This window comes from Nicotiana tabacum, chromosome 16 (genome assembly GCF_000715075.1).
Source record: "Nicotiana tabacum cultivar K326 chromosome 16, ASM71507v2, whole genome shotgun sequence".
NCBI classification, from domain to species: Eukaryota; Viridiplantae; Streptophyta; class Magnoliopsida; order Solanales; family Solanaceae; genus Nicotiana; species Nicotiana tabacum.
In genome coordinates, this window is record NC_134095.1 from 149567117 (window position 1) to 149583300 (window position 16184).

The 16184-nt window shown below is 37.4% G+C and overlaps 2 protein-coding genes across 3 annotated transcripts; both read left to right on the top strand.

Moving 5' to 3' along the window:
* Window positions 1-1857: 1857 nt before the first annotated feature.
* Window positions 1858-6864, top strand: LOC107769379 (uncharacterized). Of its 2 annotated transcripts, none has more exons than XM_016588588.2 (3): window positions 1858-2970; window positions 3921-4024; window positions 5024-6864. In XM_016588588.2, the coding sequence occupies exons 1-3, from the start codon at window positions 2122-2124 to the stop codon at window positions 5631-5633; spliced, it is 1563 nt and encodes a 520-aa protein (XP_016444074.1). In that variant the 5' UTR covers window positions 1858-2121; the 3' UTR covers window positions 5634-6864. The 2 variants fall into 2 exon arrangements, with proteins under 2 accessions (XP_016444074.1, XP_016444075.1); XM_016588589.2 differs by having other exon boundaries at window positions 1974-2970; window positions 5159-6864.
* A 723-nt stretch (window positions 6865-7587) lies between these two features.
* Window positions 7588-11431, top strand: LOC107769380 (uncharacterized protein At4g14342). Its single transcript, XM_016588590.2, has 4 exons — window positions 7588-7746; window positions 7973-8058; window positions 8238-8361; window positions 11167-11431. The coding sequence occupies exons 1-4, from the start codon at window positions 7741-7743 to the stop codon at window positions 11212-11214; spliced, it is 264 nt and encodes an 87-aa protein (XP_016444076.1). The 5' UTR covers window positions 7588-7740; the 3' UTR covers window positions 11215-11431.
* The last annotated feature ends 4753 nt before the right edge of the window (window positions 11432-16184 follow it).

Below are 16184 nucleotides of genomic sequence, written 5' to 3' on the forward strand. Positions count from 1 at the left end.
AGGCCTCCGGATTTTCACCACAAAACTGCCCTATCTCCACCGGACCTCTATGGCGAAGAATCGATGCTGCCGGAGGTTGGTCATCGTGTGGGTCTCTCCCATGGCGATGGCGAGTGACTTCCATTGTTGGGTCTCGATGTTGATTTCCCACCACTTCCAGTAACAATGAACAAATATCAGTAAGGATTGAATCCTTCACTCCCTGAACTGATTCTTCTACGAGAGACTTGAGTTTTTGGTCATCCATTTTAGACCTCTGGATGAAAGCACCAATGCTACAAATTCAAAATAGCAGAAGGGTGCAACTCAAAGAAGCAGAAAGTAGTACCACAACTGATTAAACTGAAAGTCGTTTACAAAGACAAAGCCGGATGAAATCTCTAAAGTAGAAATTACAATGAATACTGGAACTAGCAGTAACTATGATAAAGGAAGTAGAAGGAGGTGAGGAATACAGAAGAACTGGGAAGAGAAATAGAATCATTCATAACAACTAAATTTACTCCTCGCAATGCCGATTTCCTGGTGCTTTATACGGCTGCCCAATCAATTTTACACCTTGTCACGTGCATTTCCCTCTTTCCAGACATAGTCCTCAAGTCGTTTAGGTGGAATGATCATTTTAGAAGTCTTGCGTGGCATTCCCATGTGCTCTGCTTGCGTGGCTTCCACGTCATCTCTATTTTCATTCACAACAGGAGAAGTTTCAGTACCTGAATCTCCAATCCCTGGCCAAACAATTGGTGCTGGCTTTGGAGTTGGCTTATATGGAGCGACAACCATTGAACAACCTGTAACAGGACCACTTTTTCTGCCATTGTCAGACCAGTGAATATTTCTGCACCAACGTACATGTCATAAATATCATGCAACACACATCTGCGAATAGGTGACACGTCGTTTAGAAATGTAAGGGGTCGTTTGGTATGTGTATAAGAAGGTATAGGGGTGATATAAAAATTTAATATTACCTTAATACCCTATTTGGTTAGCAAACCACTTATAGAGGATGGGTAATTAGCACCGGTATAACTTATACCTTCTTCTTAGAAATTATGCAATTGTCATTTTTAATACAATATACCAAACAATGAATAAACAATAATCCCAACATAACTTATCCCAACATAACTTATACCGGCATAAGCCGTATTCCAACCAAACGACCCCTAAGAGTACAAAGACGACTGTAGAGGATTGCGCTTATTCATGCTTAGTTGCAAACTTGCAATCTTCTCCGGGTGTGCTTGAATAATTTTTTTTAATGTCACATAAGTACTCTTTTGTGGCTTTCATTTCTGTTTATTTATAAAGTCAGAATAGATCATTGGGAGAGACTTGTCAGTACAAGAAAGCAGTTTGTAATGCAGCAGCGCTGCAACACTTAGTTTAGGATCACTTTCTTATTCCTTTTACACAGCTAGCCATTTTCTCATGAGATTACAAGTTTAACAGGCATTGAAACTATTTGAGAGCTCCTGTATGATATAAAGTTGCAAAGAGTGCCATGGGTTCGAACTTATTATATTGTTAAGGCTAAGGGTTCATATATGCTATTTGTTCTTATTTTAGATAGTTTTTACATATAAATTTATGCTCCATCGAAAGTAATGGGTTCAAATGAACCTAGCATGGTTACGCTGGATCTGCTCCTGGTGCCCAGTGGCGGATTCAGGGGGCGGAAGAGGGTTCACCCGAACCCCCTTCGCCGAAAAATTACACAGTATATATAAGGCAAGATTTGTTTTTAACTTTATATATTAAGTTTTGAATCTCCTTAACACAACTCAAAAGTGAAGTTTAAAGTCAAGGAGGTTCAAAACTTTTATAAGGTCGTCGGTTTAATTCTCACTAGGTATAAATTTTCTTTTTTTTAACCCCCTTCTAAGATCCTTCCTCCGCCACAGCTGGTGCCATCGGTTTGTTGGACCAAATGTGAAAGACCGAAGTCTGATTTTGTCCCAAAAGCCAAAAGCAAAGCATTCACTAGAATTTTTATCAGTTCAAAGTACAACAATACTAACACACGGTACAACATTCTGGAAACTTATACTTTTCTGACAAAGAAAGTCAATTTGTCAAGAAAACATTTTTCTCTACTTGCTCATTTCCATTGCTCCAATGAGTTCTCTGACCATTTTACTTCATCCTTCTCCATTCTTATTTACCAATCCATCAAACTCAAAAACCACCATTTTCACTTTACACAACAGACCAAGAATCTTGATTCCTCAAGCTTCATTTTCGACTTCACCAAATTCTCCTCTTTGGACGATTTCAGAGATAGTCAAGGCTGTTAATGGCAGAATCATTAGGTGGGGTCCACCTGGAACAATCTGTACGGACACCAGAACACTTGAACCAGGACAATGGTTCCTCCCACTTGTTGGCCAAAACTTTGATGCCCACAATTTCATTACCCCTGAATTAGCCACTAAAGGCTGTGTTGGAGTGATTGGGAACTGGGTTTGTGAGGACTGGAACAATGGGTTTGTAAAAGTGGAGGATGATACTGTAAGTTCTTTAAAAAGTTTGGGTTTTTATGCAAGAAACAGGTTTACTGGTTGTTTAATTGGGTTAACAGGAAGTGTGGGAAAGACCACTACAAAGACTATGATAGCATTGGCTCTGAAGAGTGTTGGAAATGTTTATTACAGCCCAGGGAACTGGAACAATGAGATTGGGGTCGCGTTATCGCTTATTGGGATGCCGAGGGATGTGGGGTTTGGCGTTTTGGAGATGGGGATGAGCAAGAAAGGTGAGATCTTGGAACTGTCTAGGATGTGTAGGCCAAATGTAAGGGTGATTCTGAATGTGAGTGCTGCACATTTAGAGAATTTCGCCAACTTGGAGGAGGTTTCCATGGCGAAAGGGGAGATTTTAAGAGAAGCAATGCCGGGGGATGTGTGTGTATTGAATGGTGATGATCCTCTTGTCATGAGCCTCCCAGTTTCGGCTGGAGTTAAGAAGGTGAGTGTAGTTCTTTTTATCTTTTTATTTTATATCTTGTTCTTTATATTGATTCTTCCTTAATGTATCGTATTGATACTTTAAATATGATATTTGTTTTGATTATAACTTAAATTTTACTGTATTGTATTGTTAAATATATCGTTACATAACGAGGAAAAGTGCCACTTTATGTAAAGACGGATCTGGTGTGGTCGTGTCGTAACTTTATTTTTTTCTCTCATCTAGTTCTTCCTTATTATTAATAATCCTTTTTTATTATTTATCGTACCTTTTTATGTATTAATTCTACCTCGTATTCTTCTTTTTCTATGTAATATTGTAAGTTTATTCTTCATATTGCTGGCGACAATATAATCTATCCAAATGTTGAAATAATATAGTACGATACAATACAATACGATACATTATGAAACGATATGTAACAAATATCCAAACAAGTTGTAAGGTGCTATTTGTCATATTGCTCATCTGGAAATGAAGACCTGTTGTAGTTCTTCAACTTAGCATCCCACAGGACCCTAAATAAGTGTTTTTAATTCTAAATGCATATTAACAGCTCTTATCGGAATAGTAATAAAGCACTTGAATTCGAATAGCATGTTTTTACACAATTACATTAGGACATTTGACTTGGTAGTTGTCAAATGTAAACATGAAATGCCACCATTTTCTACCTGCTTGACACCTCAAGGAGACCATTCTAATAATGTTATAAAGGGCAAATGGACCCTATTGTATCTGTCCAACTCTTCCGTCATCTCAAGCACACATATCCACCTCACTCATCACATCCCTGTTATTTGCTAGATACAGTTCTAGATTAGTAGATAAGAGCCAAAGAAACAAGGATCTGTTGCTTCTAATCTTTACGTATTGTGAAATTATTGTGGCTTGAAGTGTATTTTTTGTTATATTTCTTGATTGCTTTTTCTCTTTTCTTGCTGAAGGTGGTATTTGGTCGAAAGTTAGGTTGTGATGTTCGTTTAGTTTCTTCAGAAATCAAACATGGAGGTCGCAGTATACAAGTTGTTTTAGAGGCGTTCAACGAGATGTAAGTTCATCAGCACTTTTCTCTGAGCATTCTGTAGAGCTTGCTATTTGGCGTTGGCATGAAATTGGAATTATTACACATCTAGGTTTGACAGAGTACTAAACTTTTAAGCATTTTCCCCTTATATTTTTCTCTTTTCTAAATTGTGGTAAAATATGGTTTTCTGCTATTGATGTTGATCGAATACATTTGGTGTTCCTTATCCAGAAGGGCTTCTTTGGTGTAACTTAGATGTTGTTAGTTACATGGAAAGCATGACAGATATCATTATCCCCTCCATTCATAGCTAATAGAGAAGATACTTTTGTATTTTTCACATCTGTTGTTAATGCTGCACTCTTGACACTATTCTTGAACAAAATCAACTTGACTTTCTTTAAAAAATGTGTTCTGTAATTTAATGTGCAAGTTCAGTACTACCATAATTTAAAGAACATAGGCTGATGAAAATATGAAATATGGTGAGAAATTGTCTTATCAAGGAAATGCCTTTCTTCTTTTAGGTTATCTTAATCTGAAACATAATATAACTTGACTTTTTTATTGAAACAATTGATCCACTTGAAGGCTCTCTCTTCTCTCTCTCTCATTTCTTACAAGATAGCCTCTCTTTTCTCCTTTTGGTTTTAGTTTTTCTAGGATTTCATTTCTTTGGTGTGTGTGTGGGGGGGGGGGGGGCATAGTGTTTTTAAATGTAACTATACCGGCATGTTACATTCTGGTAATTCAAAGAGAAGATAGTAATTTATTCAGGAAAAAGTTATGAACTTTAAGTTGATATTCTGTGAATAAATGATGAGAAACCCTTCAAAAGCCAAGGCCATCATTGAAGTGCAAAACTATGTATATTTCTAAAATTTCTCTGCATTATTTTAGGTTATTTGGAGTTCATCTGTATGTTCCTTCAACTGCAACTAACTACCTTTATATTCTTGTAAAAGTGTCATTGTTATTTAGTATTTACAGTTCTATCTATTTGACACGGCGGTGAATATTCAGGGTTAAATTCGTAATCTCCTGTCCTGGCCTGCATCTGGCCATAAATGCATGTGCAGCTGCTGCTGTGGCTACTGCACTTGGTGTTCCTCTTGCTCTAGCAGGAAAATCCTTATCCAGATTTACACCTGTTCACAGGAGATCAGAACTTGAAGTAGCTGAAAATGGGATTACAATAATAAATGATGTTTACAATGCAAGTCCAGCTAGTACTCAAGCTGCCATTGACTTGTTAAGAAACATGGACTGCAAAGGTAAACGAGTTGCTATACTTGGAGACATGCTTGAACTTGGTCCAATGGAAATCAACTTCCATGAGTTGATGCTACAGAGTTGCTGTGATGCGCACTTTGATGTAATTGCACTTGTTGGAACAAGGTTTATACGTGCAGCTGAGAGTATTGACTGTGCTCGGGAGATAAAAGTGGTATGCACCACTGATGCTCGCCAGATGGCTCCTAAAATTATCAATTTTTTAAATAGTGGTGATGTCATCCTTGTCAAAGGCAGTTGTCACATAGGAATGGAAGTGATTGTAGATGCACTCAAGTCTATCCACTTTGGTGTCCCACGTGGGCCGGCTGAAGATGCTTTCTTCAGTTTAGTGTTGTGACGAATGAATCTAAAGATTGCAAAGCTTACAGGTGGTCCAGATGAACTGCCTCTTTGTGGATACTTTCTGCAACGTTAGCGCCAGAGGGTGTCAATAAAACCATACTTACTCCAGGAATGACACACCAGAAATCAGCTTATTGTTCAAGAAGTCACTTAAGGTAATGAGGCTTTTGAAAATACACTCCGTGAGTACTTTACTCACTTTGACTTCCTTAGGAGACTCGGGAAAATGTTCCAAGAGGAGACATAAGATTTATGTCTGTGAACCTGTGAAGCAAATGACAAATTTACCATTACGAGTATCAGAAGCACGTTGATTGAAATCCCAACGAAAATAAACGAGTAACTGAGTAAGAAGCGAAATAGAACGACGGAGATCAAGTTGCAGTTCAAACTATGAACTTGAAAGGCCATCCATTGCAAGATCTACCTCATTAATCTTATTCAACATCATCAACAAGGTTAAACCTCATTTTGGAAATTTGGTTTTTGGTGATTGCAAGCTTTTCGATCACACACTCTATGAGGTATCCATCATCATTGTCAAATGGATCAGACCACCAATTATTTTTGTTAAACTCAAATAGTTTAAGGAGCTAAGGATCGTGGTGATTAACCATGGCATCATCACGAGGCATGGTTTCAGAGAGGCAAACAAGGTAGCCGATAAATTGGCTACTCTGAGACATTCAACTGATGAAGTGTACATATACCACAGCTTTTGATATTCTGCGACGCCAGATTAGAGGCTCATTGAATGCCGATAGATGGCAACTTCCATCATTTCGAGTCAAAGGCTCATTGAATGCCGATAGATGGCAACTTCCATCATTTCGAGTCAAGAGGAGAAGCCATCACTTTTTTGTTTTTTGAAGGAAAGTTAGTTGAGCTAATGCCTCTAACTGGATTTATCTCGCTCACATCTTGTAAAGAAGGTTTTTGGTTATATCCCCCTTCTTCATTGTACTCATTTCAACGTGGCAATAAAATCGTGACTTGATTAAGGGGAAAAAAAGAAGAAAAAATTACAGTTAGGCTATGTATATGGCTCATGATCATATACATTACATTTTATTTTATAGGATCGTATTATCATTTCCTTGTATGGGATAACTGGGTTTGTTGTTGTTGTTGTTATTGTATTATGATTTCCTTTCTAAGAATCATATTGTACTTGAAGACTCATTAGTTTATTACTTGGGAGTATTAGTTTTAAGTCATTTTCCTTACACGCTTGCTCAAAATATAATAATATAAACTTCAATACTTTGATAAATAAAACACCAGTAATTATAAGATGTAAATTCTGAAAGTTCTCAACTCTCTTGAAGGCATTTTCTCAAATTTACACTCATGTATTGTTCTATGTTAGTTCCAACGTGAAACATACTTTTATCCACTAGTAGCATAAAATATTCTTTAAATTTGAGTAGTAATAGTATTGCTACTAATAAAAGTAAAATAAATTGACTCTAACAGCTGACGTGGTAATTTCGAGATATAACATGTGATAATTCCCCACTTGTGGGATTATACTAGATTTATTTGTGTAATAAAAGTAAACTAAATTGATTGACCGATATTTGTCACGTTCATATCTTTGTTTATTTATTTGTTTAAATCAGCTTGTGCATACCTGGACTATTCCATTGAGTACCTGTTATTACCTACCAGTATGATGCCCAATAACTCTGCCCACAAAGTCTTAAACATATCCTTGTTTATTAACTAGTGCATCGGTGACTACTATTTTATTTAACCTGTTATATCATATTGTTATTTTATCTTTCAAATCGTTTAAATTTGAATTATTATACACAATTATCTGTAATTAGTTTTTAAATGATTTGATATTAAAAAAAGTACTACCGCCTACCAAAATAATAGCTGATAAATATATATTTTTGTATAATAATGTATAAAATAATATATTTAATATATTTGGCTAGGGAATGTAATTATTTTCGACCAAGTTGCCAAATGTGTTAAAAGCCTAACAAAGAAAAGGGTTATATACCGGAGAGCGTCTCTTCCCCTTTCGGTCCCCTACACTACACATCTCTGTTTTTTAACCTCTTCTCTTTTGATCTTCGCGGTGTACAAAAATGCAGGTAAGTTTCATAAAAATGCGTAAATCCTACTCCATATATTCAATTTCGATTATCATCTTTTTTGCTTCAAATTTCATTAATTAGTACCACGATTAAGCCCCGAAATTGTCTTACAAAACCCTAGTTTAGTTTTCTGTTCAGTATACGACTTTGGAATTTTCTTCTGTTCGCGAGTTCGTTGATTTTACAGTTAATTAACGAATTAATCCCTTTTTTCATAGTACAGGCTAGTGACAGGTTCAATATCAACTCCCAGCTTGAGCATTTACAAGCTAAATACGTTGGAACTGGACATGCCGACTTGACTAGATTGTAAGTTCCCTATGCATTTTTTGAAATAGATATTTATATCTGGTTTTGTCGAATATGGTTCCCTAGGTGTATTATTTATCATCTTTGTTTGACATTAATTGACTGTGTTTAGAGTTTATTATTTTCATTCTAATAGCTGTGGAGGATCTGATGTTTTGGATATTCTTTGTTCGGTTTAGTGAATGGGCAGTAAACATTCAGCGTGACAGCTATGCCTCTTATGTTGGACACTACCCAATGTTGGCGTATTTTGCCATTGCAGAAAATGAATCAATTGGAAGAGAACGCTACAATTTTATGCAGGTTTGTGCTTGTTAAAAATTCTTATCTTGTTTTCTTCAGTTCTTAATTAGCCTGCTTGCACAATGAATTGTTTCCTTAGTTTTATTGTTGACTTGCATAATGAGTGAATTAAGTGCTTTTAGCATACTGTTGTATGTTCTTTTACCAACTAGTTAATAGGACTCGCTGCTTTGTTGTTAAGATTATAGGTTGCGCAAGAGCAATCTTTTGTTGAAAAGACGATTTAGTTGCAGAATAAGTTGTAGCACCTTCTTGGTGCCCCCCCCCCCCCCTTTTTTTTTCGAATGAGGTGTGTGGTTAGATAGCAATTTATTTACAGAATAAGTTGTAGCACTTTCTTGGTCTAATGGTAAGAGTGTAGGGCTCTTCTGCATGATAGTTGCACATCACGAGTTTGAATCCTGCCACAAAAAAAGCATGGTAGTTAAGTGGAGAAGGGTAGAGGAGCAGCCATTACCCATCGAGTTTTGAACCGTGCGCCACTGGCGCTCGGGGTATCTCGGTTATCAAAAAAAGTTGTACTATTTCCAAACTCAATTTCAATATGATGAATGCATTCTTTGGCATAAATCTGATTAGTGCTTTCCATATATAATGCTAAGATTTTTGGTAAATTACTTCGTCTGTCCTAATTTATGGGCGGGTGTTTCCTTTTTAGTCTGTGAAATAAAAAAGATACTTTTCTATATTTAGAAACAATTTAACTTTATACTTTACATTTTACCCTTAATTAGATGATTTATAGACTTGTTTCATACCACAAGTTTTGGAAGTTTTATTTTTTAACTCCATGCCCAGTTCATAAACTGGGATGCCAGGGAGTAGCTTGTAAGAAGGTGGGAGGGAGAATTGTCAATCTTTGTGTCTTTGCATGTGTAATGTGTGTGTTTTTCCTATTCATTATTCTTTTCATTGGGGTGGGGGAGGGTTAGAAACTTGGATTTCGTGCTGTTGGATCAAATTCGAACTATTATCATGTTTATTTAAAGCTCCAAAAAAAAGTATCAAGGATCTGATCTACCACAAAATTGGAGACTTGGAAGTAGATGCTAGACCCATAAAGTTGGAATCGACGTGGGTTTTGGGGGAGCTTTTGGTGGTAAATCTGGGGGGTTATGCTAATATGCTGGATTTAGATAATGTAGAGAAAATATTTCAAGATGTTTGTAATCATTAGGGAGAGTATGTCAAAATGTGTACCTATAGTTTGAGGGTATGTCGAGGAATTAATGTCGCTCATGAGGTTTGCCACCTTTTGGAAGTATTCTTTATCCTTTGCTATATGCTTGCTAGACCCGAGTGAATTGGCTCTAATTAAACTAGTTTGTCCTTTTGCTGATTAATCCTGCCACTTGAAGCCATTCAGTTTCATTCGCTAGAAGATGTGCTTGCTAGACTTGAGTAAATTGGCTCTACCTAAAGCTAGTGTCTTTTTGCTGAGTAAACGCTGCAACTTGAAAGCATTCAACTTCATCTGCTAGAAGAAGATGCATATGGCATCTTATTCCATTGCAGAATGCCCTCTGTTTTTTAGTGCTAAAGTTTTTGAGTGTATGCCATTAAATTTTGAATTGCATAGAGCTAGAGGAGCTGTTTGGGTGCTAGTTCACTGTTGAGCTCCATTTGGCCCTTTATATAAAGTTGCACCTGTATTAGAATGATTCTATCTGGATTCTGGAGAGACTAGTCTTTGAGGATTCCAACATTTTCCTATTGGAGGCTCTTGCTGGTTCAAATCATTTCAGGTCAAGCTCTACTGAAAAGATTAAAAGGGAAGATGTGTTTCTTGAACCTTCCTGTAGGGACTGCACGTAATCATAACTTCTTTCCAACATACCAAGGACATCCCAACCTTAATAGGACTTCCTTACCACAGAGGGTAAGTATACGGAAGCAAACATTTTTGAAAAGGGAGGATAACATGTAGTTCTTTTGACTGAAACATTAAACAATGGACTTTTTGTGGCTTCCTCGAATAGAAAGTTCCAAAACAATGCTCCCTCTGTCTCATATTATTTGGCGGTGTTTGATTGAGCACGGAATTTGAGAAAGAAAGACTTTCGAGACTTGTGGTTCAAAACAAGCCATAGAAATTTGTGTGGCTTTAAATCATCTCATTAATGGTAAAATTATAAGTTTAAAGTTAAACTATTTCTAAAAATGGAAGTATGACATTCTTTTTGGGACATGCTAAAAAGGAAAGTACTCCACACTAATTGATCGGAAGGAGTAACTATTTTTGTGAACTTAGAAGTCTTAAAGTCTGTGATGTAGAGCTCCGGTTAGACTAACTGTGTCTCCTGTTGTTATTCTTAGTGGTTAAACCTTGTTAAGCCCAATATCCATTGCTATGTTGCCACTTAAAATTGTTTTATTGGCTAGAGGTTAGTCAGATAACATAAAGAAAGGAGACTTATGTCCAATGTGTACGCCTTTTGGAAAGGCTATATTAGATATCAGTTAGTTGTCATCTCAACATGACCCTACTTGTGAATGTTTGTAGGAACACCTGTTCAATGCAGTAAATTTTAGGCTAATCTGGAGAGCCAACCAATTCCTGAGTGAAATCAGTGTTGATGAAAGTGTTGGCTGTTTCACGTAGAAGACAGAATGTTCAAGTTTGTTTGTCACCCGCCCACGGAATGATTACAACTTGCTAATATTCTTGCCATTTTGTAACATAGGACGAGCAAAAGTATTGCATTTCCATAGAGTTTGATGTAGATATGACAGACTAAGAATATGCATACTTGATTTTGGTCTTATACTATTACTGACAATGCATAGTTGCTTTTGCTTGTGCAGAAAATGCTTTTGCCTTGTGGTCTTCCACCTGAAAGAGAAGATGATTAAGAATGCAATAAATAGAGGCAAGCTGCAAGATGTAACGACCATATACCATAGCTTTTCTTGATTACCATCTTCCTTGCATTCGTTTGTATGTTTTGTCAAGCTTTACATTGATCTCAATTTGGAAGTGTAAATGGTCGGTTTGGTAGGCCATTTGTGGATGCTGTTCAACCCTTGGAAACAAAAAGCTTTTACATTTGATCTTTCTATATATCCACAATATCTCTTTGATGTATCAATTCCACTTCATCAGTTATTTTTCTTCTCTTGATCGTGTATCAAAATCACATATACTAATCGATCAATGGATAAGTTTAGCAGGATTTGGCATGCATTAACGGGTTAAACTGGAATAGATGGTAATGGTAATTGATTGTATTTTTTATAGAGAAGGAGAGCGGTGTGGGGGTTGATAATTCAAAATCTGCTTCTTCTATGAAGACACTACCTGAAAAGAGAGAACTTTCATTATGCATGCTTCTCTTAACCTATAATCAATTAATTCACAATCATTGGCACAATATTAAGCTCATGGTCAACACACAAATTGCATCCATGGAATAGTGAGAATACAGTAGACTGGAGACATTCAGTCAACCTTTGTATGTATTTACTACGACGACTACTTAACCTCACCTGTGAAAGCTAGAACTGTCTGTATAACTGTGAGTATGAGAAGTGTGATGGCTGCCACAGTTGAAGCTCCAGCCCAAGGACTCTGAAAATAATTGTGCCTCAAACTTGCCATCATTTGACTCCATGGCTTTTCACAATGTTGGATCAATTTGCTGCATTCTTCTATGTAATAGACTTTCACCCCACTTGAAAGTTTTTTGAATATGCTGGCCACTTCTTTGTCATCTCCTTGATGTTGAATTATGTCAAATTTCCATCCCATATCGGTGGGTTAAGGAGTTGGTGGGAAACTTTTCCCCTATAAAAGAAGGCTTAATGTTTAGGATTTAAACACACCTCTCATTTGCCTTCTCATCTGTTTAAGGCATTTGTATCTTCTCTCTTTAGTATTATTTCACTTGTATTTTTGGAGTGGAATAAAATATTGGTTGTGTCCGAGGAGTAGGCAAAATTAGCCGAACCTCGTAAATTCTGGTGTTCCCTTTATTGTTGCTTTATTGTCTTATTTATTATTTGGTGGCTGTCATAATTTTTGGTATAGTAGTTGTGACTTATTCACACTATATACATTTGGCTTCCGCAACAATTGGTATCAGAGCCAAGGTACTGTCTTAGTATACTCTGTGGTTGCAGCATAGTCTGATCTTCCACATCAGAAAAGATTTATCTTGGTAACTGTGTCAAGATTCTGTCTTAGTATGCTCTGTGGTTGCAGCTTAGTCTGATCTTCCACACCAGAAAGGAAATAATCTTGATTTGTGTCGTCAGCTATTAAATAATATTTGTGTCAAAGATGGGAGACAATAAACAAGAAGAATCTACATCAAGTGTCAACAATACGTCATCATTGGCATCTTCGCTTATGACAAGAATTGTGTCAAATGCGAAATTTGCGGTCGAAATATTTGACGGGTCCGGACATTTTGGGATGTGGCAAGGCGAGGTTCTAGATGTCCTTTTTCAACAAGGGCTAGATCTTGCTATTGAAGAAAAGAGACCAGATGCTATTGGAGAAGAAGATTGGAGAATTATCAATCGTGTTGCTTGCGGTACCATTCGATCTTACCTTGCTAGAGAGCAGAAATATCCATACACAAAGGAAACTTCTGCAAGTAGATTATGGAAAGCACTGGAGGATAAATTTTTGAAGAAAAACAGTCAAAATAAATTGTACATGAAGAAGAGACTGTTTCACTTCACCTATGTTCCTGGTACCACGATGAATGAACATATCACCAGTTTCAATAAGTTGGTCACAGATTTGCAAAATATGGATACAACTTATGATGATGGTGACTTGGCCTTGATGTTGTTGGCGTCACTTCCTGATGAGTACGAGCACCTTGAAACTACTCTACTCCATGGAAATGACAAAGTTTCTCTCAGAGAAGTTTGTTCGGCTTTGTACAGCTATGAACAAAGAAAGCGAGAAAAACATAAGGGCGGATAAGGAGTAGCACTATTTGTGAGGGGTCGTCCTCAAAATCAAACGAGGACAAAGAAGGGAAGATCCAAGTCAAAATCCAGACCCAGCAAAGATGAATGTGCCTTTTGTCGAGAAAAAGGGCACTGGAAGAAAGACTGTCCGAAGTTGAAGAATAAGGCCAAATATAATAATGGAAAGGCCATTATGGATTCAAATGTAGCTGATTGTGATGATTCAGACTTCTCATTAGTTACAACAAAGTCATCAACATCATCAGACATATGGTTGATGGACTCGGCTTGTAGCCATCATATGTGTCCCAACATGGACTGGTTTGTGGAATTTCAAGAAGGAGAATATGGAGTCATCCACACAGCGGATAACAGCCCTCTTACCTCATATGGCATTGGTTCAATACGATTAAGGAACCATGACGGAATGATCAGAACATTAATAAATGTTCGATATGTACCGGATTTGAAGAAGAATCTCATCTCTGTGGGAGCCCTAGAATCAAAAGGGTTCAAAATCATTGCAGAAAATGGAGTGATGAGAGTATGCTCCGGTGCACTAGTGGTAATGAAGGCTAATCGGAAGAATAATAATATGTACCGCTATCGTGGCAGTACAGTTATTGGGACAGCGACAGTGACATCCAATGACGACAAAGAGGCAGAAGCAACCAAGCTATGGCACATGCGCTTGGGACATGCTGGAGGAAAATCCTTGAAAACTCTATCAGATCAAGGATTGTTAAAAGGAGTAAAGGCTTGCAACTTGGAGTTTTGTGAGCATTGTGTTAAAAGGGAAACAGACAAGGGTTAAATTTGGTACAGCGATCCATAATACTAAAGGCATTTTGGATTATGTACACTCTGATGTTTGGGGTCCTTCCAAAACACCTTCATTGGGTGGGAAGCACTATTTTGTAACCTTTTTTGATGATTTTTCTCAAAGAGTGTGGGTGTATACAATGAAAAACAAAGATGAAGTGTTGGGAATTTTTCTCAAATGGAAGACGATGGTGGAGAATCAAACAGGCAAGAGGATTAAGTATATTCGCACAGACAATGGAGGTGAATACAAAAATGATCATTTCAATAAGGTCTGTGAAAATGATGGCATCGTCCGACACTTCACTGTTAGACATACACCACAACAAAATGGAGTGGCAGAACGTATGAACCGGACCTTGCTGGAGAAGGTACGGTGTATGTTGTCCAATGCTGGCTTGGGCAAAGAATTTTGGGCTGAGGCAATTACATATGCATGCCACCTCATTAATCGTCTATCATCTGCTGCTATTGATGGCAAGACACCATTTGAAAAATGGTATGGAAAACCTGCTGTAGATTATAACTCTTTGCACGTGTTTGGCTCAACAGCATATTATCATGTGACGGAGTCAAAATTGGATCCAAAGGCAAAGAAGGCTATTTTTATGGGAATTACTTCTGGAGTCAAAGGATATCGCTTATGGTGTCCTATGACAAAGAAAGTAATATTCAGCAGGGATGTTACCTTTGATGAATCTGCTATGGTAAATAAGGTAACAGAAGATACCAAACAAAATGAAGGTGCTTCTAAGCAGGTGGAGTTTGAGGGAAAATTTATTTTTCCTACACAAGAAGCAGAGGAGGAAACAAATGAAGATTATCCTCTAGAAGGAGAGCCAGTAGAGGAGATTCCAACTCAGGAACCTCAACAACAACTTGAATCAATAGCAACCAGCAGGCCAAAAAGAACAATAACGAAACCTGTTCGTCTCATAGAGACGGTTGCTTGTGCAACCTCAATTGTAGTTGATGATGTTCCTACTACTTATAAAGACGTTGTCCAAAGTTCAGAAGAAGATAAGTGGAGGATTGCCATGAATGATGAAAAACAGTCCCTTCATCAGAATCATACATGGAGATTGGCCAATCTCCCGAAGGGAAAGAAAGCAATTGGGTGCAAATGGGTATTTGCAAAGAAGGAAGGATTTCCTAACCAAGTAGATGTTCGCTACAAAGCAAGATTGGTGGCCAAAGGATATGCTCAAAAGGAGGGAATTGATTACAATGAAGTATTTTCTCCAGTTGTAAAACATTCCTCCATTAGAATTATGTTGGCTTTGGTAGCACAATTGGATTTGGAACTAGTTCAGATGGATGTAAAAACTGCGTTTTTACATGGAAACTTGGAGGAGGAAATCTACATGACTCAGCCAGAAGGATTCAAAGTTGCTGGAAAAGAAAATATGGTGTGCAAACTTGAAAAATCGTTGTACGGATTGAAACAATCTTCTAGACAATGGTACAAGCGATTTGACGAGTTTATGTTGCGGCAAGGGTACAAGAGAAGCAAATACGATCATTGTGTGTATTTGCACAAGCTTAAAGATGGTTCATTTGTATATCTTCTCCTATATGTTGATGATATGTTGATAGCTTCCAAGAATTTGGAAGAAATTGATAAGTTGAAGATTCAACTGAAGAAGGAGTTCGAGATGAAGGATTTGGGTGAGGCAAAGAAAATTCTTGGCATGGAGATAATTAGAGATAGACATTCAAAGAAACTCTGTTTATCTCAAAAGGAATATTTGAAGAGAGTACTTCAACGTTTTGGCATAGATGACAAGACTAAGCCAGTTAGTACTCCACTTGCTTCCCATTTTAAGCTAAGTACTACTATGTCGCCAATGGATGAAGTTGAACGAAAGTATATGTCAAAGGTACCATACGCAAATGTTGTTGGTAGCTTGATGTATGCAATGGTTTGCACAAGGCCTGACATTTCACAAGCTGTTGGAGTTATTAGCAGATATATGCACAATCCAGGGAAGGAGCATTGGCAAGCTGTGAAGTGGATTCTACGGTATATTCATAATACTGTAGATGTCGGGTTAGTTTTTGAGCAGGAAGACAATCAG

What these genes read in the sequence shown, in the direction of transcription:
- LOC107769379 (XM_016588588.2), top strand. Translation starts at nt 2,122, where the DNA reads ATGAGTTCTCTGACCATTTTACTTCATCCTTCTCCATTCTTATTTACC. An exon ending in TTTCGGCTGGAGTTAAGAAG is followed by an intron (nt 2,971 to 3,920) that starts GTGAGTGTAGTT and finishes TTCTTGCTGAAG; the next exon opens with GTGGTATTTGGTCGAAAGTT. An exon ending in TTAGAGGCGTTCAACGAGAT is followed by an intron (nt 4,025 to 5,023) that starts GTAAGTTCATCA and finishes GTGAATATTCAG; the next exon opens with GGTTAAATTCGTAATCTCCT.
- LOC107769380 (XM_016588590.2), top strand. An exon ending in CATGCCGACTTGACTAGATT is followed by an intron (nt 8,059 to 8,237) that starts GTAAGTTCCCTA and finishes TGTTCGGTTTAG; the next exon opens with TGAATGGGCAGTAAACATTC. An exon ending in AACGCTACAATTTTATGCAG is followed by an intron (nt 8,362 to 11,166) that starts GTTTGTGCTTGT and finishes TTGCTTGTGCAG; the next exon opens with AAAATGCTTTTGCCTTGTGG.